Source organism: Telopea speciosissima, chromosome 11 (genome assembly GCF_018873765.1).
Source record: "Telopea speciosissima isolate NSW1024214 ecotype Mountain lineage chromosome 11, Tspe_v1, whole genome shotgun sequence".
In the NCBI taxonomy this organism is placed as follows: Eukaryota; Viridiplantae; Streptophyta; class Magnoliopsida; order Proteales; family Proteaceae; genus Telopea; species Telopea speciosissima.
In genome coordinates this window covers 42175554-42197785 of record NC_057926.1, presented here as the reverse complement: position 1 = coordinate 42197785, position 22232 = coordinate 42175554, and the positions used below count along the sequence as shown (strand labels likewise).

Below are 22232 nucleotides of genomic sequence, written 5' to 3'. Positions count from 1 at the left end.
AGGGAGTGAAGAGAGAGGAATGTTTGAAATGAAGAGAGAAGTGTGTCCACAGTCATTCATATGCACACTGTTAGAGATGGATGCAACGCTTTCTCCTTATTTGTCTACAACATCCTACCCAAAATGGTGCTACTTTGTAGGCAAATAAGGTGGAGAAGATAGTCAACCAACAAGAACCCTAACTTGTTGATGTTGTCTAACTGTATTCTCACCCCATGTAACGAAACACATAGATTTCACTTTGTTTATAGGTAAGTTTACAACTCTTCCACCTCACCAAAATCATTGCAAACAAATGAGCTCTACATTTTTAAGAGGGTGAGTTGAAAAATAATTTTTTGTTGTCTACCGACATTGAACACGAAACTCTACTAGTGGCTTTTCAATATTTTAGCATGACTTGCCATTAAAGTACATTTGCTTTGTATATTGGTTGACTTGACTGATAACAACCAGGTCCAAGTTCAGAGTACATAGTATTATGGTATACACGAGAAATGATATAACACATGTCAATTTAATTGTAGTAGGGACATTTTAGAACTTATTAGCACATGTTTATCATGCCCACGCATGCCACCTCCCATCCTTATCTCTATATCTATATTTGTCATGTATATGTGTACAATCTCTATCATAGCAGTAGATTAGGGAATAATTTATTATAATTGATTCTTGTAACTTGTATATATATTCAGCCATAGACATTCAATAAAATCAAGCCAATATAGCTCCATATTTTGGCATTGCCATACTTAACATGGTATCAGCCTAGTTTCTTTTATGGGAGATTTTCAATCCTCCATTGTTGCTGCCATGGGCGATTCTCCAGTTTCGGTGGTTCTTGCTTCTTCACCTTACTTCTTACATTCTTCCGATCAACCTGATTCTTCTTTGGTTACTCCTCTCCTTGATGGAGATAACAACCCAGACGGTGGTTCAAAGTTTGCTCGTCCTCTTGCTTCTTTGCCCCTGGCGGCCAATGTCACTGATGCTCCTAGTTCAGTTTCAGTTCCCACCCTCACAACTTCAACAATTTTTGGCTCTCATTGCATCGGATAACCATCCTCTAGTCAACATGGCAGGTAACCAGTTTTGTTTGAACTCTTCTTCCACTTGGATATTGGACTCTGGAGCCACAGATCATATTACTTTTGATTCTTCTTTATTTACCCAATTTCATGCTCACAATTCTTGCTTACCGATCTCATTACCTGATGGTTCTCAAGCCCCTGTATCCCATATAGGCGATATTTCCTTGACTTCTGAAATTTTTCTAGATAATGTCTTACTTGTCTTACTTGTTCCATCATTTCGCTATAATCTCCTTTCCATTAGCAAGTTGACTGCTAATTCTAAATTTATCATTACTTTTACTTGTGATTCCTGTGTCTTTCAAGTCCCTCAATCGAAGAAGACTTTAGCGACGGGTAAGAGACATGGCGGACTTTATTTCCTTGAAATTTCTCGGGCAACTCCATTCGTTTTTGCGGTTTCTCCAAGGGCACACTTCGATCTTTGGTATTGGCGTTTGGGACACCCTGGTTCTTTTTCCCAACCTCATTTACATAACATAGACTCTACTATTTTTATTTCTAAGAAGTGCATTTGCACGGTTTGTCCTTTAACCAAACATTCACGGTTTCCATTTTCTTCAAATAAGATTACTAGTACACTTTGTTTTGATTTGATTCATGTTGATATTTGGGGTCCCTATAGAACTACATCATTGTTTGGTGCACGTTATTTTCTCACCATTGTTGATGATTTTTCCCGTAGTATATGATTTTTTTTAATGGCTTCCAAATCTGAGGTTAACAAATTAATTCCTCAATTTTTTGCAATGATTAAAACACAATTCAACGCTTCCATTAAATGCATCAGATTTGACAATGCGCTGGAAATTTTTAACACCCAAACTCATGATTTTTTTCAACAATTGGGAGTTATCCAACAATCTAGTTGTGTTCATACCCCCAACAAAATGGGGTAGTGGAACGCAAGCACCGATAGCTTCTCAATGTTGCCCGGGCTTTGCGCTTTCAATCCAATTTACCATTGGACTTTTGGGGTGAATGTGTCCTTACCGCTACATATTTAATTAACCGTCTTCCCAGTCGTGTTCTCCATGGGAAAACTCCATTTGAAATCCTTTTTAACTAAACCCCTCGTCTTGATCATCTCCGGGTTTTTGGTTATCTTGTTTTTGGGAGAAATCCAGTTATTCTTCATAAGTTTGATAAACGTGCATCCCCGGGTGTTTTTATTGGGTATCCCCATGGCTAGAAAGGCTACCGTGTACTAGACCTCATTTCTGAAAAGATTTATGTGAGTCGTGATGTTACCTTTCTTGGAAATATTTTTCCATATGCCCTTTTACCCAACCCAATTCCAAGTGGAATCCCTGTCCTACCTCTTCCCCAACCTGACACTCTTGATACACCTCCTATCGATCCCATCACCACTGACACTCCATTGGTCATACCACCATCGACCACACCCACTACACACCCAGCTCCTACACCACTCGATATCATCCCAATCCCTCCGCTATCGATACCCAGTGCTACCACCCGACCACAACAAAATTGGCAGCCCCCGAGTTATTTAAAGGATTATAAATGTTCTCTTATTACATCACCATCGTCTTCCTCGGTTGTAGGATCAAGTATCCCTCACCCTCTTAGTCATTTCCTTTCCTATTCTCGTTTTAATAAATACCACTTGGTTTTTCTCACCTCTGTTACATCTCATGTTGAGCCCAATAGTTTTTCTGAAGCTATGCGTTTTGAGGAGTGGCGAACGGCAATGCAATCTAAAATTGCAGCTTTGACCGCCAACAATACTTGGTCCCTAGTTCTTCTACCACAGGGCAATAAACCAATTGGTTCAAAATGGGTCTACAAAATCAAGCGGAAGTCGGATGGCACAATTGAACGCTATAAAGCACGATTAGTGGCCAAATGGTACATCCAACTCGAAGGTGTCGATTATCATGACACGTTTGCTCCAGTGGCGAAGCTTGTCACTGTCCGTGTTCTCCTTGCTATCACAGTTGTCTAGGGTTGGCCCCTCCATCAAATGGACGTGAACAATGCTTTTTTACATGGTGATCTAAATGAGGAGGTTTATATGTTACCTCCACCTGGTTATTGTCGCAAGGGGGAGTCTCTTGTTTGTCGCCTTCACAAATCTTTATATGGTCTCAAGCAAGCCTCCCGCCAATGGTTTTCTAAGTTTTCGGCGGCCTTATGTGCTTATGGCTTTTCCCATTCCACAGTTGATCATTCTTTATTTATCCTACGTCACTCCACAATGGCTATTTTTGTCCTCTTATATATTGATGATATTGTCATCACTGGCTCAGATCCCTCCCTGATACAAGAAGTCCAAGACATGCTGCGTGCCAGCTTCCACATCAGCAATCTTGGACCATTGAAATATTTTTTTGGTATTGAAGTTGCTCGTTCCAAACAGGGTCTCTACTTATGTCAACGAAAATATGTTCTTGACATCCTATAGGACAGCGGTTATACTAGTGTATGCCCTGCTTCCACCCCTATGGAACAGAACCTCAAACTCACCAATGTCATGGGTGATGTTTTGCCAGATCCCTCTTCCTATCGTCGCCTGGTTGGCCGTTTGATATATCTTATTGTTACTCGCCCTGATATTGTTCAGGCCGTTAATATTCTGAGTCAATTTATGCACCAACCACGGCAACCCCATCTTGATGCTGCCCATCGGTTACTTCGATACTTGAAGACTACACCAGGACAGGGCTTGTTTTTTTTGGCAGACTCTGATCTCCACCCATGGGCTTAATGCGATTCTGATTGGGCAAGTTGCCCCATGACACGTCGTTCCACTACTGGATATTGTGTTTTGCTAGGATCAAGCTTAGTCTCCTGAAAGACTAAGAAACAACATACCATATCACATTCTTTAGCTGAAGCAGAATACCGTGCCATGGCTAATGCTACTTGTGAGCTCACATGGCTTATGTCTTTGTTCCACGACATTGATCTTGAATGCTCTCTTCCTATTCCTTTGCACTGCGACAACCAGGCGGCCCTCCACATTGCCGGTAATCCCGTTTTTCACGAACGAACCAAACATATTGAAATCTATTGTCACCTCGTTCGGGAGAAAACTCAAACCGGATTGATCAAACCTACCAAAATTGCCATCGGTCTTCAACTTGCAGATTTATTTACCAAGGCGCTTGGACAAGATCAGTTCCAGTTTCTTTCATCCAAGTTGGGTGTTCAAAATCTTCACGCTCCAACTTAAGGGGGAGTATTAGCACATGTTTATCATGCCCACGCATGTCACCTCTCATCCTTACATCTTTTTATCTATATTTGTCATGTATATGTGTACAATCTCAATCATAGCAGTAGATTAGGGAATAATTTATTCTAATTGATTCTTGTAACTTGTATATATATTCAGCCATAGACATTCAATAAAATCAAGCCAATAGAGCTCCATATTTTGGCATTGCCATACTTAACAGAACTCCTACTAAATCATTCGGTGAGGGCCACAATAGCGATTGTGGGGCATAGATAAGGGTGTCAAAGTTCAGCTCGAACCGAACAGATCAATCGGTTTAGATCGAATCGAGCTGAACAAAACCCTTATTGGGTTGCCTTTTTTGGAAACTAGTAGAAATCAAAATAGACTGACCGAATGCACTACTCAAAATCGAACTAGACCGACCGAATACATTGACTAAAATCAAAACCGGATCGAATCCCATAAAAAATGAGACCAAGCCGATAGTAGCCCGATAAAAAACTTAAAAACAAAGGATTTTTTCATTAATTCCTCTATGGGAAAAATAATATTAGTCGTGTGGCCTTGCACCAAGACATAGAAGGGTGCAAAATTACCGACCTACCTGAAATAAAAAATCCCATTTATGTTGATGCCTTTGTGCACACTCTCATTGGCTCCTGCATGTGCTGGTGCAGTGGCCACGCAACCAGGCAATGATCTCTTGCCCTTTCTTTATATAGAGACCCAAAATTGGACTAAAATCGAAAACTCCCTAAACAATTTGGTTTCGATTTTCTAGTTAGTCACTGAAACTAATTCAACCCAACTAAAATCGAACCGAATTGATAGAACGAATTGTCACTCTTAGGCATAGGTCAATGCTTATGAAAAAGACATTTGTTCTGAGATGGTAAATGCCTTGCCATTAGAGTGTAGGCTCTCATGAAGTAAAGGGTTTGACTCTCTTGAGGCAAATAGTTAAATAGGTGGACAATCACCCACCCTCCCTCTCCCCCCAACTAATTTCCTCCCTGAAATTCCTATGGAGCAACTTAAATAAGTAGAAATTTTTTTTTTGGTTTTTTGTTTGGAAAACATCATGTTGGGATTGAAAATCAAACGTGTCGGGCTCCCATCTTGGGGTACTTTTTCCTCATATTGTTCATCACGGCCATTTTCCCTGTAATAAACCAGAAGCCCCAGTTGCGAAAAGGTTCTTGGGGCTCAAAGCTAGAAAGGGTAAGAATGAGCTAGCCGTGTCTATCTTTGACTTTGTTCAAAATTTGCTCTCTTACTTCAGAGCTTAGACCCATGCGTTGATACAGAAAATAGAGATGCCTTGTTCCCTAAAGGTGGACTTCTTGACCCAGTTCGTTCTTCGTACGCGTTTTCTCCCGCTATTTCCTTCTTCTCCTTTCATAAATTAGCCATTTAATGTAAGCCTATAGAAAGGAAGTAGCCAATCTTCCCGTCTTTGCTGCTGTAAATCAAGAGAAGAATGTATGAAATGGTTCAGGTACTTCAATCTCTTATCTTACCAGTTGTTTTCTCTCTCTCTCTCTCTCTCTCTCTGTTTCCTTTTGGATCTCTGCCCTGAATTTTTGAATTTTTTTTTCTCCCATTTGGGTTACTGAACGTGAACTCTGACTAGCTGATTTTTTAATCTTGTTTTGATTCTATATTTCTCTGATTAATTTTGTTGTTTGTCTTAGGGTGTTGAATGAAAGATTAGGAGAAGAAACACTAACATCTAATTTTAATTCTCTAGAAATAACCTATTTTTGTGGTTACACATTTCCATGACACGCAGTTTATGTTTTATACACTGATAGATGGATAGTTTGGTATTTATGTTTATAATTTTGATTTTTATTTGGTTTTATTTCCCCTCTCGTTTTCGAAGAATTGCAAAATTTAATGTCTGAAAGACAATTAACCTGAAGAGATGTTCAGATCATATTTTGGGGTGAAAAGGAGTGGCATTGGTTAAGCCCAGGTTTCTGCTCAGGAGGAGGGCATTTATCACAGCTTTTAATTCTAATTGGACAGGAGTAATTATAACACTTGATTTGGCTTCCCCTACAGTGGGAATTGCACTGATATCTCAAATTGTAAGCTTCTATGAGACTTAAAAGTTGAATTGCAGAAACTCATCCAAATTAGGAAAGAGGGATGTCCTCGGGACTCTCATTGATACATTCCCATGTTGCTCATATATCTAAGGAACCACGTAAGAAGTACACAGTGGTTCTTCTGGGTCATCTTTAAAGCCTCAAAATTTCAATATGCACCTCAGTTTTGGATTTTGCAGAATATCTTTTTCTGCCATTTCCTTTTCTTATTCTTTTTGTTTTCCCCCCAATTCATTCCTCTATATGTTTGACGAAGATGGCTAATGAGGGAATGCCAATCCATTCAGTAATATATTGCTTGAACTACAAGTGATGATATTTTATTTCAGTTCTTCTCTATCTCAGTGGTTAACGAAAGAAAGAATTTTTTTACCCTGGGGGTGAGGGTAGGGAATGTTAAAGGAACATTTGCCTTCGGAAGTTAGGAGTAAACTCATTTGCAAGATTGTGCTCCTTTAAAGACCAGTTTCAAAGTTTTATCCCAATAAACCAACTGGAGAACTGAATCTGGATGACTGTCCATGAAAGCATAATTCGAATAACAATTGTGACAGTATTTGAACAATAAAACCAGTAATTAAAAGAGAAGAGAAGAGAGGATGGATGAATGGGGGACTGGCTAGAGAAGAAGAACCGATTCCTAGCAGTCCCCCCACACTTTATTTGTAGTTTAGGAATTACATAGAGATAAGGCTTCTTCTAATAGAAGGAATCAGAAACAATAGAAACAAAACTGAATCAAACGACTTACTAATCCTAGACCTAAGAGGGTGGGCCTTGGTGCAACGGTAAAGGTTGCTCCATTGTGACCAAGTGGTCACGGGTTCGAGTCTGGAAATAGCCTCTCTGCAAAAGCAGGGGTAAGGTTGTGTACATAATGACCCTCCCCAGACCCTGCAGGGGGGGGAGCCTCGTGCACTGGGTTTGCCTTTTTACTAATCCTAGACCTACCAGAAAACCAAACCACAAACACTTCATTAGAGGGAAACCCCTCCCCCTATCGTGTAAAACCTAATTTGACCTAAATTGTACCTCTCGGGTACAATAGTTAACACTCCCCCTCAAGCTGGAGCATACAAATCTCCTATGCTCAACTTGACACAATTCTTCCGGAACGTAGGCCTGAAGAGAGGCTTCATAAACATATCACCAAGCTGATTAGTAGACGAAACAAACAGAGTAACAATTAGTTTCTTCATGACAACATCTCGCACAAAGTGGCAATCAACGTCAACGTGCTTGGTCCTTTTATGGAACACCAGATTTCTAGCAATATATGTAGCAACTTGGTTATCACAATACATAGTCATAAAACGAGTAATAGAAAATTCCATCTCTTGAAAAAGAGATCATAACCTCATCAATTCAGCAGCAGTATGGCCATAACTCTATATACTGCTTCAGCACTAGATCTAGCCACTGTGGTCTGCTTCTTGTTACGCTAAGTGACTAGATTTCCTCTAAAAAAATGTACAATAACCAGTAGTAGATATTCTGTCGCCATCTGCACCAGCCCAGTCAGCATCAGAATATCCTACTAGATCAACATTCTGATGAGGACGATAAATAAGCCCCTTTTCGGGAGACCCCTTCAGATATCTCAAGATCCTACATGCTGCCTCCTAGTGGATCTTTTTCAGTGACTGCATAAATTGGCTAATAACTCCAACAACAAATGATATGTGAGGACGAGTGACAGTTAAATAAATTAGTTTGCCTATTAGTCTTCTATATTGGTGCACATCAGCAAAATCCTCATCTGTAGTAGTACCAACTACCAAATTTCTGAAGGGGATCCATAGGAGTATCCATTGGTTTAGAGGCAAGCATACCAGTTTCAGCTAACAGATCTAACACATACTTCCGTTGAGAAAGACTAATCCCATTCGAAGAACTTCAATACCAAGAAAATATTTGAGATTGCCCAAGTCCTTCATCTGAAAGCGTTGATGTAAGTAATCCTTTACAGTAGCAATTATTGAAGTATCATTCCCAGATATTATAATATCATCAACGTACATAATCTAAACAATCACCTTCGACCCTTGTCGACGAACAAAAACAAAATGATTTGAATAGCACTGGAAAAACCACATCGAATGACAGTATAACTAAACTTGTCATACTAGTCACGAGGTGATTGTTTTAAACCATAGATAACCTTTCGTAACCTATACACCTGGGTAGAATTCTCCCCCTGAGCAACATACTCAGGAGGTTGCTCCTTATACACCTCCTCATCAAGGTCACGTAAAGAAAAGCATTTTTAATGCCCATTTGATAAAGAGGCCAATCTAAATTGATGGCAAGAGAAATAAGAACCTAAACAAAATTTAACCAGGCCACAGGAGAAAAAGTTTCAAAATAGTCCACACCGTAAGTTCGAGTGTACCTCTTAGCAACTAGATAGACCTTGAGTCTTTCAATGGAGCTATCCGGATTGTATTTGATTGTATGGACCCAATGACACCGTACAAGATCTTTACCGGGAGGTAAATCAACTAGAGTCCAGGTTTGACAAGATAACAAGGATTCCATTTCTGTGTTCATAGCTACTTTCCACCCAGGGTGAGATAAAGCTTCACGTAGTGCTTAGGGATGGAATGAGTAGATATGACTTTTTCCGATCCTCTCTCTGTGACATGGTTGGCAAGTTGGATGGAACAAAATATCAGGAAACGGACCACCAACTCTCGGTCTCTCCATTAGATTTGGGATTTGATTTCTTTTGAAATTAAAGCCAAACTTTTGGCAGCTGTTCCCTCTATATGAATCGATACCCCAAGGAATAGGCTTATTGTTGTATCCTGGGGTCTTTCCTCTATCTCCCTTCAAGCCTCTGGTTCCTCTGTTTGAGGCTGAGGCTCTTTTGTTTTTTTGTTTGATTTTTTCTTCTGCCTCCTTGTTTTGGGGCTGCTGTATTTCTCTTTCTCTTTGGTAACGAATTTTTTTATTCACCCAAAAAAAAGAAGAAGGAAAAAGCAAAATTATGTAATGGATATGGAGGATGAGAGATAGACACATAATGATCAATAGGATAGGCAGCCATAGATTTCCGAGTGCAGGAACGAGTACCTTTGTGGACAACAATTGGCAAGTCTGGGGAAGGCACCTCTCGAGGAGCAGGAGAAGAAGTCACAGCAGGGACCTCAACAGGAGCAGATTGTGTAGAGGGCAATGTAGAGTCTGGTACTAGAGGAAACAACACTATCCTCTGTCGCCAAGTATAAACCTGTAAAGGACGGTTAGAAGGAAGTGGCACAACCGCACAACAACAGGAATAGGAGTATTATGGTTAGGAGCTGTACTAGGTGCAGGTGTAGGAATGGGAGGAGGATAGAAGGGAGTGTCCTCAAAAAAGGTAACATCGACACTAATGTACTGTCAATGAGTAATAGGATCATAACACTTGTATTCCTTCTGGGTCCGAGAATAACCCAAAAAAATACTCTTAACAGAAAGAGGAGATAAGTTTATCAATATTAGGTTGTAAGATATGAACAAAACAAACACAACCAAAGACCTTAGGAGAAATATGAAATAAGGGGAAACTACGAAATAAAATAGAAATTGGAGACTGATTGGATAAAGCCGAAGAAGGCATCCGATTAATAAGAAAACATGTAGTAAGAACAGCATCACACCAAAAGTGCTTAGGAACATGCATATGAATCATAAATGAGTGAGCAACTTCCAATAGATGACGGTTTTTACGTTCAGCCACCCCATTTTGTTGAGGAGTGTATTAAAAACTTGTTTGATGTATAAATACCATGATCTAAGCAAAAATGAGTAATTTCACGTTGGGAATACTCGAGCATTATTGGATCTAAAAATTTATTTCATTACAAAAGTATTTAAAACTGGACAAAAATTCAGACCGATCTTTCAACATATAAATCCAAGTTATAGGAAAGTGATCGTCCACAAAGGTAACAAAATAACAAAATCTTCCTAGTCTGAAGGTCCTGAAAAACACAATAGGAAGGCTAAAATGTAATTGAACAGTGAAGCATTTTAGTAAGTTTACTAACTGACAAAAGATTTAAGGGTGACTGTGGAACATGTAATACATATGACAATGTTAACGAGGAAGTAGGAGATACCGTACCATCACCGGTGACAGTAGTAGAGGAACCATTAGCAAGAATAAAATGTGAAGCAGAGTAAAGAGATGCTAAGGATGAAAACAACCGGTCATATGGGCGGAGGCACCAGAATCAATAATCCACGGAGAGGAAGAAGTAGTGGAGAGAAGGGCAGAAGTACCTGTATGGGATAAATTAGCAGTAGAAGAGGAAGCTGTAGTCTCAAGCTGCTGAAGAAGCTTGAGAATCTGGTTGTAGTCATCTCGAGACATGGAGATAGTAGAAGAACCCCCAAATGCAGATGTAGTAGTATCACCAATAGAGACTTGTTCAGTTGTATTCTCAGTAGTAGCAGTGTTGGCTAATTCATTAGCCCAATCTGGTTTGCCTGCTTAGCCCAACAAGTATCAACAATATGATTAGGTTTATTGCAAAAGGAACAATATCTAGAAGACTTGTCAGAATACTGGCCACTGTTACCTCGTCCACCATTACCTCGACCGCGGCCTTTGGAGGAAGCACTACCCCTTCCATTAGAGGACCCACGTCCCCGAGTAGCAGTACAAGTAGAACCTTCCTTCAGAGAAGGTGTAGTAGTAGAACCCTTGCGAGGGATAGACATACGCTGCAACCGAGAAAAAGTTTCATTGAGAGAGGGTACTTTATCGCCAGTGAGAAGGTGTCTTTTCACAGATTGATACTCAGGATGTAAACCAGCCAAGAATTTGGCAACATAAAACTCAGCTCAGTGTGTTTGGAGTTGTTCCAAGTCAGTACTGAGGGGCTGATGTATCTGAAGGTCTTCAATAATACCTTTGTATCCACTGTAGTATTCATTTAGAGACTTGTCTCCCTGTGTGAAAGTAAACATCTTGTCATACAGCTCATAAATTCGAGAAAGAATCTTTTCTTGAGAGAGACTTTCACGAAGATCATTCCAAACTCCTTTGGCAGTAGAGTGAAACGTAACATTGGAGGCAATAGAAGGATCAATACTGTTCCACAGCCAGATTTTCAAGGTAGAATCTTCATCCATCCACTCCTCATATGCAGTCACAGAAGTTGGGTCTTTCAGATCACTAGTAGGAGGATCATCTAGCATGTATATAAACTTGAACAGAGCCCATAGCATGTAATTGGATACCCCATTAAGTTTAATTTTGGTGATCTGAGCATGAACTGAATCAACTGGAGGATTAGGATCAGCCATTAAGACAAAACAGTAGTAGACTTGATGTAAGATCCAGATAACAGCAATTAAAGGATAAGTAGTACCAAAATCGACAGCTGCAGAAAACTCAATAACCTTCAGATTCAAATTCCCAGAGATCTGAGGTTGAATAGATCTGGAATTGTAGTCAAAGAATCCTTTGGTTGAGGGTAAGAAAACACCCAAAGTAGACCTCCGATCTGATAGTAGGATCAGAAGTAATTAGGTATAAAAGAGAACAGAAGAGAATGGATGAAAGGGGGACTGACTAGAGAAGAAGAAGAACCGATTCCTAGCAGTCCACCCCAACACTTAATTTTACATAGAGATAAGACTCCTCCTAATAAAAGGAATCAGAAACAATAGAAACAAAACTAAATTAAACAACTTACTAATCCTAGACCTACTAGGATTCTAGGAAACCAAACCACAGACACTTGATTAGAGGGAAACTTTCCCTATTGAGTAAAACCTATTTGACTCAATAACCTTCAGATTCAAATTCCCAGAGATCTGAGGTTGAATAGATCTGAAATTGTAGTAAAAAAATCCTTTGGTTGAGGGTAAGAAAACACCCAAAGTAGACCTCCGATCTGATAGTAGGATCAGAAGTAATTAGGTATAAAAGAGAAGAGAAGTGAATGGATGAAAGGGGGACTGAGTAGAGAAGAAGAACCGATTCCTAGCAGTCCCCCCCAACACTTAATTTTACATAGAGATAAGACTCCTCCTAATAAAAGGAATCAGAAACAATAGAAACCAAACTAAATTAAACAACTTACTAATCCTAGACCTACTAGGATTCTAGGAAACCAAACCACAAACACTTGATTAGAGGGAAACTTCCCCTATTGAGTAAAACCTATTTGACCTAAATTGTATCCCTTGGGTACAACAGTTAACAACAATGAACTATAGTTCCTGGTTTGAATCTGCAAATCTGACGTTTCATCACTCTGAGCTTCCTCCTGAGTTAGTATTAACAGCCAAGGAATGCGCTTACTTGGTTCCAGCATGTGTGACCAATTAGGAGGAAGCAAAATTCTTCAGCTTCCTTAGTTCTTTAGAAAAATTCGGAGAAGTGGTTTGCTAGATTTACTTTAGACAACATTTTTTCTTTTAAGTGCTGAGCTAATGCTCATATGAATATGCAGAATTTTTTATTTCCGCAAATTTGTTCTCTCAATAATTTCACATTTCATTCCGTTTTCTTTTTAATAATGAATGAGCTTACCATTGTAAGATTGGAATGTACTAGTGAGTGAAGTTATTTTTAAACAAATCAAATCAATATATTCCCACACATTGTTACTTTCATGGTGATCTCCCCTTCATATTGGTATCCATGTTTTACTACTACTTTATACTTTAACTGCAACCTACTTTCCATCCAAATTCTTAGGGCTTTCTTGAAAAATATCCACCTAATTCGTTTTTTTTTGTCTTTTCATTTTGGGTCTAGCGTTTAGACTATGGTAAACTTACCTTGAGCATATCCTTGCATGGGATGGATAGTGTAGAGTGTTGAATAGAAATTGATGTCTAGATTTTATATTTCTTTATTTTTTTAAATCTTTAACATTTATTTCAAAAGGGAGAGGGTTCTCCAAGCTGGCGGCTTGGAGGAGACACCAATCAGAGAGGAGCATGGCAGTTCGACAACATGGGGGCAGGGAAGTTTGAGGAGAGGGAGATGGTGTAGCCTCCGCTGCCAGTTCAGAGAACATTTTCCTTTTTCAAAAATTAGAGAATTTATTGAAAAAAAGGGTCATATTCTGAATGGAATATATAACCTTCAGATATTACCAAAAGATTTAAGTTTATGCGTTGCATTTTCTTAATTATTAAGAGTTTAGGTTTTTTTTTTTTTTTTTTTTTTGGTTGGAAAAAACGGCGAATATATATGTATTTCTTAAATTTGCAACACATCAGAATATTTTACAATGGCATCTGACATTAGGAACTTCGCCATGGATGAGTGCGGGTAAGGAAGCTAGACTAAGAGTATAGGATTAAGATAGTAACGTATCCATGGAATCTATTTGGTTAGCTTTTTTACTCTTTCTAGTTGGCTCTTTATCTTTATTCTGTAGAATTATTGGCATGCTACATCTTGACTTATTTTCCACTTTGTCTTCTTGCTTCAACTGAGTTGCCTTGGGGTCGTCAGGTTTAAGGCAGCTTAGGGACCTCAAACTTTTGTAAGAGGTATAGGAAGCACCTATCTCACAGGTAGTCTTTGTTGATACAGCATGAGCTTTTGTATCTTATTTCTTCCTGTACCCATTTTGTCAAATTAACTACCTTATCCTCTAAGCCTATGAACGGGCTTTCTCCTCTCTTTGGCGATATAGCATGATTGGATTGGCGAAATTAGCACTCTACATGGCTCAAATCAAACCACCTGTTCCATGAGCTTATTAACACAGTTTTTGTGTATGTTATGTATTCAGAGTCTGAGAACAAATACACCATTGTTATTTATTTATTTCTGTATTTTAATTTACTTCTCGCATATTAATTAATGCTAAGAGAAAAAAGAAAAGGCATGTCCTGCTGGGTTTTCTCAACTATGCATCTGATCTCATGCAGGAGGAGCATTATGTAACAACCATACTAGAGGAGGATCAGGCCTTAATCTGTTGGGGTTGTGGATTGCGCCTTATTCTTCCATGTTATACTCATATTTTCAAGTGTGGCTGGTGTGGGGCCGTAACAAACAAAAATGCACGGAAACATGAACATCAGGGCTTTCAGTGGAGACGTTTGCGAGACCGGTGTTTTGTCTCTATCCTTATACTCTTCATGCTGTTTGTCATATGTATGTTATTAGAACATTTTACATTCTTTTTACATGCTCAAACCTCTAGTCAATACCTCTCTTTGTGAGACTGTCTTGTATCGTCTTTTAGAAGGAAAAATTGGGTTTGTTAGTTTTGAGTGTGATGTAGCTATAGGGTTCTCACTATGGAATGATATCAAGCTCCAAATAGCAGTGGAGAGAAGGGCTTGAGGAAATCTAGCTTTGTAGGCTACCAAGAAAACTAACCAGAAAACTGGAGAAAACCCAAGCCATTAGGCTGCTACAACAGTAAACTCGTGTTGATGAAAACAAGGAAATAAACTTTTCTGTTTGTACCATAGTTGTCACGGCATCTAGGCGATCCAAGGCGGTGGAGAGCGTCCAAATGTTAGGTGACACCAACTAGGCGTCCAAGGCGTCCAAGGCGCCGGCCTAGGCGCCCAAGTCGACCAAGGCGCCTGGACGCCTAGGCATCGCCTAGTCGCTTGACAACTATGGTTTGTACTACCACTTCAAGTATTACAACCCAGCTAAATAAAGGCATATACTACCCTTCTGAGGCACTATTAATGAGGGGCACAACACACAATTGATTAAACAAAAGAAACTTACTTGAATAGAGATCATGACTGAGAAAATAAAGGATAACTAGTGGACCAGCAATCCTGGACATACTTGGACTGTTGTCTAGACTGAACTTCAGCCTTCAAATCTGACAAATCAGTCCTACACCTCCATAGGACACCAGCCATAAAATCTGGAAGCAAGAGAGAATTAACAAGGAAATCCGGATCTGATTTCAGCAGCTGGCAAATACCCTATACTGTTACTTCTCTCAATCTCTGCGACCAGCGGCTGTTTCTACTGAACCTGAAGGACTTAGGTTGTAGGGTTTCTTTGCTATGGATTCTGAGAAACCATTTCTGGCCCAGAATCTGTTCTGAGCCCAGAAATAGGCATTTTGTCGTTTCTTGGACCCTATTCCCATTCTGAAATTTCTGAGAAACTATTCCTGCCTTCATGCGTCATGTTTAATGAGCACGTGGCTTGTATTGGGCTAGAATGGTCATTTCTCTGTTCTGAAAAAATCAAATACCTCCTCTTTGACACAGCTTCTTTCTCCCAACTCCCAACCCAGTGCTTGTGTGCTGGACTGAAACAACCTCACTGCAGCAATGGTGACATAGAACACCTTACAGCAGCGACGGTGACAGCTACCGGGAGGTCCTCTCTCAGCATCTATCTCTCTCTCTGATTTTGTCACTGCTCACTCTCTCTGTCTTGCTCTTGGATCTCTATAGCAGAGCCCCATTGTACCTCTGCAACTCCATCACATGCCTTTCTCTTGCAGGTTCTCTCCTCAAGGCAGAGCCCCCTTGAACCTTTGCAACTCCGGCGATGGAATTGCAGGCCTGAATCCTTCCAGATTCCACCAACTAGCACTTCCCTTCTTTCTCGGTTTACCATCAAACAATATATGGGCTCCTCTGGGAGAAGTAAGGAATGATCAAATTAGAGCTGATTTGGGAGTAGCTCCTATACATGATAAACTGCGAGAAAGTCGTTTGAGGTGGCATGGCCATGTACAACAGAGGGCTTTAGATGCTCTAGGACGGAGGAGTGATTTGATTCAGATTGAAGGAGCTAAAAGAGCCAGGGGCAGACCTAAAATTACTCTGGGAGAAGTGGTGAGGAAAGACATGCATAACTTAGGCCTTATATCATGTATGGTTTTGAATAGAGCTGATGGAAGGGTAGGGGATCCATGTAGCCGACCCCATTTAGTTGGGATAAGGCTGAGCTGTTGTTGTATCCCTCTATATTTGTAAGAAAATAATATATATATTTATTTATGTTATATATGAGCCTCTCCCTTACAACTTGAAAGGAAGATATCCTATGTTTACCTGTATACCTCCCCATTTGTATGTACATGCCTTGATCACCTACGCATGCCTAGGCAGCAAGGTGCCTGGCCATTACTGAGACTTGCCTTGGCACCGTGACAGCTTTTGTGGCCACATATAACCTGTTGCGCCTGAAATGAAGATGTTAGATGAGTTTAGACCCTGTGGAGGGAATGATTTCATTATAAAGGTTATCAAAATTGAGTATTTTCTTTTGTTTCACATTTGTTTGTGTTTTCCTTAAAAGGTTACTTTGAAAGTACTAATTACCCCCCCTCTTTTAAACCCAGAACAAAACAGGACCCTAGGCACACCCTCAGAATATTCCATGGTAAATAGAAAAATTACAACCTAAGTGGAGGGTGCAATCCTTGCTTACAAGAAACCAAGAATGCTACCAACTTTAGTAAGGAACCAATCTATAAGAAGGAAACCCAAGTCTATCACCAAACAGAGCAGCTCAGAATGTAGAAGATACCATGGTTGACAAAGTTCCAGTTGCTAAAGTATCATCAACCCTTTCTTTTGCATTCATAATAAAACATTATACTTCCTATCGTTCACCTTCTCCAAGAGATCCCGAATCTCTCCACAATCATACCACGAAGCCTAAGATTGAGTCTGCCTTAATATAAGAATTGAAAATATTTGTTGAGTCAGATTTATTGTCTACCAAGGACTGATTCAAAGAAATGCATATGGGAAACCATCTCCTAGGAAAAATTCTCTGCTGAAGACTTTGTAAAAGAACCATACAAGTGTGAACAAACCATGAAAAGGTTTCCTCCATCATGAGGAATAATTCCTCTTTCCTCCACCACTGGTACTAGAAAATATTTCTGCTCAATTTAACGTGACCATGACTAGGGCAAATAATTGCAGTAAAATGATTATTTTAGGTGGTAAAATTATATCTTTGATGCTTAGATATTGTAGAACACTTTTCTTCATAAAAACAAGAAGGTTTAGAAGACTTTGAAGGACCAATCTCACCAATTCAAGTAATAATTTTGTACTGCATTTTGAGTGTAGTTTTCCTTTTATTTTGTGTTACTTCACTATTATAATCTGTGTTCTACATAAGATCCTATTCTGCTGCCTCCGATATATATTTCCTGGACAATTGCAGGTGGTGGAGCCTGGGCCATTTACCCGGTTGTTTTCTCCATGAGTTACTTCTGTGGAGTTTCCCACTCTATCATTACATTGGTTTTATCAACAAGTACTATTTCTACTTTCAGCCTTGCGGCATTTCGCTGTGCTGGGACTTCACCAAACATACCTTGGGGTAGCTATCCTGCTGTGGGCAAAGATGACCTTGAGAACTATACCTTTTGTCTTTATTGCGCAAAGCCCAAGTCTCCACAAACTCATCACTGTCGTTCGTGTGGGATGTGTATATTGGACATGGATCACCACTGTCCATTTGTAAGTCCTCAACACCTTATAATTATTTTAATCGTCTTAAATGATATTAAAAAGATTCTGAGAACAACAAAATAATTGTTGAAATTACATTTCTTTTCTTTTTAGTATGAAATATTTTATTCCCATTACATGCTTTGAAATGTCTGAAATTTAAATAGTCCTGAAACAAGTTTGCAAGGATTGTTAGATTTCCTTGGATAAAATAGAGGATGATGTTACACAAAGAATTAAAATAGGATGGATGAAGTGGAGAGGTGCGTCCAGACTCCAGAGTGTTGTGTGATTGATGTATAATGTATTCCTTTAAAGTTAAAGGAAAATTTTATAGGACAGTCATACGACCGGCTATGTTGTATAGTGCAGGATGTTTGGCAGTTAAGAAATATCATATGGATAAACTCAGTGTAGCTGAGATGAGGATGTTGAGATAGATGTTTGGTAAAATTAGGAAGGATTAAATAAGTAATGAACAAATTAGAGCTGGTTTGGGAGTAGCTGAGATGAGGATGTTGAGATTAGATGTGTGGTACAATTAGGAAGGATAAAAAGTAATGAACAAATTAGAGCTGATTTGTGAGTAGCTCCGATACATGATAAACTGTGAGAAAGTTGTTTGAGGTGGCATGGCCATGTACAATGGAGGCCTTTAGATGCTCCAGTATGGAGGAGTGGTTGATTCAGATTGAAGGAACTGAGAGAGCCAGGGGTAGACCTAAAATGACTGGGGGAGAAGTGATGAGGAAAGACATGCATAGCTTAGGCCTTGTAACAAGTATGGCTTTGAATAGAGCTGATTGGAGGGTAAGTATCCATGTAGCTGACTCCTTTTAGTTGGGATAAGGCTGAGTTGAGTTGAGTTGTTTAGACGTCCTTGAATATAAGAAATATGATGTGCTTTAAGCTTCCAAGGGAAAAAACCTTCTACTTTGATTAGGTACTCAACTAACCAAGCATGTTTCCAACTATATAGGGTTTGCTATGCTGATTTTGTTTTGTCATTCAACTCTATCTAAAGCAATGTCTGTTCTCAACCCAAATCCACTCAGTTCTTTTCTCACTACTAATTCCCAAGTAATTTTCTCCGTACCCTTTGGCCTTTTAACTCCTTTAAGCGGCATCATATCACTCCTTATTGGTTCAATTAATGGCCTTTGGAATCACTACAAATGGCCATTCCACTTCAAACACTTCCAACAATTCTCCTATTGAGTCATCTCTCTCTTTGTTTTTTTTTTTTTTCATTTCTTAATTGATTTTTTTTTACAGTTTTTCACTTATCCATCTTTACATGCCGACCTTATAGTTGGAGTGGGATGCACCTATCATAATATCATATACATATAATACGTCAGAAGCACCTATCCTCTTCACCACCTGCTCTTATTCTATGACCAACATTTTCTTCAATTTCTCCTTTATTTATAAAACCATTACTCTAATGTTTTTCTACCATCTATCCTAATTACTTCATTTTTGTCCGACTTTTGGTAAAGTTATGTTCCATGTTTTATGTTTTTGTCTTGCTTATTATAAAACCTGTTGGCTGCAATGAACTTGTCCATGATTCCAATTTGGCATTAACCTCTTCTTCCATTTCAGTAACCTAAACTATATTGTCAGTGAATGTGTAGTCAATTCATCTATTACTAATGCAAAGTCACATGGCCTTTGAGCTGATATTTGATGTAAACATACATAATTGGGAACTCGTCTGTTTTCCCTCCGTAATTATAGAAACTTCTCCTCCAGAAAAAATCTTTGCCCTGGGGCCCACAGAGCAGTAAAATTGGATCCTTCAAGAAAGCTTTGCTTGGTGGGCGCTGCCCAGACAATGATCTGCTCACGAAACTAGTTCCTACCCCATCATACATACCCTTAATTATATCAATAAATCTAGCTGCAACATTATTCTTCTGTAAAACACTGCAGATGATCTTTGTAGGTACTCTATCATTGGCGGTTTTTCTAAGCCAATGAAGGCCATGTGATGATCTTTTTTACTCTACAGCTCTCATCAGTCTCCTATGTTGTAAGTAGCTTCAGCTGTTGATCTTCTTAGCATAATGCAGACTAATTTTTAGTTACCGTAATCATATATAAAGTACCAAAGCCTACCATAAAAGTCTTCCTTTTTATTTGGTGCACCGTCTGCTATTAGTTGTTTAAGAATTAACTTTTCCAAGAATAAGGTGGTTATCCATAAAGGGAAAGTCTTAAAACAGTTAGATGCTGTCAGCAGTGGTGGGTTGCAGTGTATGATGCCGACACTTGCTAGAGACGAACTGTGGCTTCTGATCTATAAGAAGGCTCAGTGATGCTTCGAATGGATAAGTCAATGTGGAATTAAATCTTAAGTTGTTGGGTTTATTTGCACTTCTGTTTATTTATCAAAGAAGGTAAATTGTGTGAATTGATCAATTCTTTAATTTAGTTATGGTCTGGGGTTAGATATAGTCTATCTACAGTAGATTAGATGAGTCAGATGTCCAATAATATGTTCTACACAGGATAAGTTGTTCTTTAGAAGTTGATCATTTTTTAAATAAGACAGCTATTAAATGTCTTTGAATAAGTTTAAGTGAATAGTTGTCTAAAGAGGATTCACAAATGGGTTACATATGCCATAATAATTTTTTCTTAAAACCAGTTTTATGGAATGGAATATTATGCATTTGCTAGAACTTGTTCAGTTTATGCTTGGTGGTTTGACCATGTGCAACGGAGGCCTGGGGACGCCCCAGTAAGGAGGAGTGATCAGATTCCGATTGAATGAGCTAAAAGAGTTAGGGGCAGGCCTAAAATGACCATAAGTGAGGTTGTGAAGAATGACATGCATAGTCTAGGTCTTGTGCCAAGTATGACCTCAGTCTGATAGAGCCTATTGGAGGGCAAGGATCCACGTTGTCGACACCTTGTAGCTGGAAAATTTGAACATATCCAACATTCCAATAAGCATTGAGCTTTTTCTTCCATGGCATTGTAGTTGAAATGGATTCAGTATGCACTATAGCATGGCTCAGAAATCATTGCAGATGAGCTTGCTAAGCAAGGTGCCTTTTTGAGGGGGATTGTGGTCAGGGCATTCTTTTTATTTACCAGGATAGAGGTTATTGTGTAACTTCATGGATTGGGGATTATGTTCTGCTGTAATTTCATTTGTTTTTAGGGGAACCTGGTGGCTTTGTACTGTTCCCATTTTCTGATTCAATAAAATTTCGACTGTTAATTATCCAAAAAAATTATGTAATCTACCTTAAGTCCAAGAGGTTCCACACTGTTCTAAAAGGATAAAAAGAATGAGGTTACAACTTCTTTTGTAACCAATGTGGTTGCAAAACCTTGGGGCCTAACTATCTCCCCCCAAAAAAAATTGTGGTTGCAAACAAACACACCCTATCTTCCAAATTCTTACTGTGCTAAAACTTGTTTAAGGCTATTTCTCATTCACAACTCACGAGATTCTTTGCTGAGTTTCAGAGTCTTGATGTTTGTATCCTCAACCTATATTTTCCGACACAACTATGCCATTAGGCATATGAAACTATTTCCATTCATTTTTGTATGTTAGGGTGCTTAAATTGATGCTCTTGTTGGACTTGATGATTTTCCTAACCATGTGATAAACACCCCTGATTTGGTCATTCTTCTCTTGCCCTATTTGGTTTAACGTTGTTTTCTTATTCTACTTGCAGATTGGGAACTGTGTCGGTGCTGCAAATCACCGTTACTTCATTGCTTTTCTGTTCTCAGCAGTAATCAGTACAGTGTATGTTTCCATAATGTCTGCATATGTAGGGTTTCATCTTTGGCCTCCATTGGCATACAGGACTCGTCATAGTTTCTCAGGGTCCAGCACAGATGTGGCTATGAGACTGCTGAAGGAAATTGTTATTGCTTTCATCGACTCTGCGGTAGTTCTATCTGCGAGGGGGCTTATCCTTGTTTATCTCTTCATTGCAAGTCTATCCGTGGAGATTGGGTTAAGTGTGCTTTTGTGGCAGCAGGTTTGTTTCATTTATGAAGGGAAAACTTATTTGAGTCAGTTAAGTTCACAAGGAGATACAGATGTTGGAAAAAAGGGTTGCCATAATCTTTTTCGCTTTTTAGGTTACCCGTATCCAGCTTCAAGATACTTCCAGTTTTTGTTCAATAACAAGAAGATTCACAGTAAATGAAGGGAGATCCTCTGATGACTGAACAACTAAATATTTTTGTTGTGATTTTGTTTGTTTTCACTTATCACACCATGAAATGGTTGTTAGAACCAAGCACTTGTATGGTAGCTGTTGACATGTATAATAATGTAAATTAGAGAAGAGAGAGAGAGAATTGGACATTGAAAACTTACTGTATTCTTAAAGTTTCCACTTTCAAGCTCCA

At 39.1% G+C, this 22232-nt stretch overlaps 1 protein-coding gene across 2 annotated transcripts; it reads left to right on the top strand.

The window, feature by feature from the left end:
• Window positions 1-5578: 5578 nt before the first annotated feature.
• LOC122646840 (protein S-acyltransferase 11) lies at window positions 5579-22191 on the top strand. 2 transcript variants are annotated; one of them, XM_043840449.1, is made up of 4 exons: window positions 5579-5800; window positions 14307-14491; window positions 17554-17852; window positions 21545-22191. In XM_043840449.1, the coding sequence occupies exons 2-4, from the start codon at window positions 14440-14442 to the stop codon at window positions 22025-22027; spliced, it is 834 nt and encodes a 277-aa protein (XP_043696384.1). In that variant the 5' UTR covers window positions 5579-5800; window positions 14307-14439; the 3' UTR covers window positions 22028-22191. The 2 variants fall into 2 exon arrangements, with proteins under 2 accessions (XP_043696384.1, XP_043696382.1); XM_043840447.1 differs by having other exon boundaries at window positions 5583-5800; window positions 14307-14535; window positions 21545-22190.
• The last annotated feature ends 41 nt before the right edge of the window (window positions 22192-22232 follow it).

What these genes read in the sequence shown, in the direction of transcription:
- LOC122646840 (XM_043840447.1), top strand. An exon ending in CTTCATGCTGTTTGTCATAT is followed by an intron (nt 14,536 to 17,553) that starts GTATGTTATTAG and finishes GGACAATTGCAG; the next exon opens with GTGGTGGAGCCTGGGCCATT. An exon ending in TGGATCACCACTGTCCATTT is followed by an intron (nt 17,853 to 21,544) that starts GTAAGTCCTCAA and finishes TTCTACTTGCAG; the next exon opens with ATTGGGAACTGTGTCGGTGC.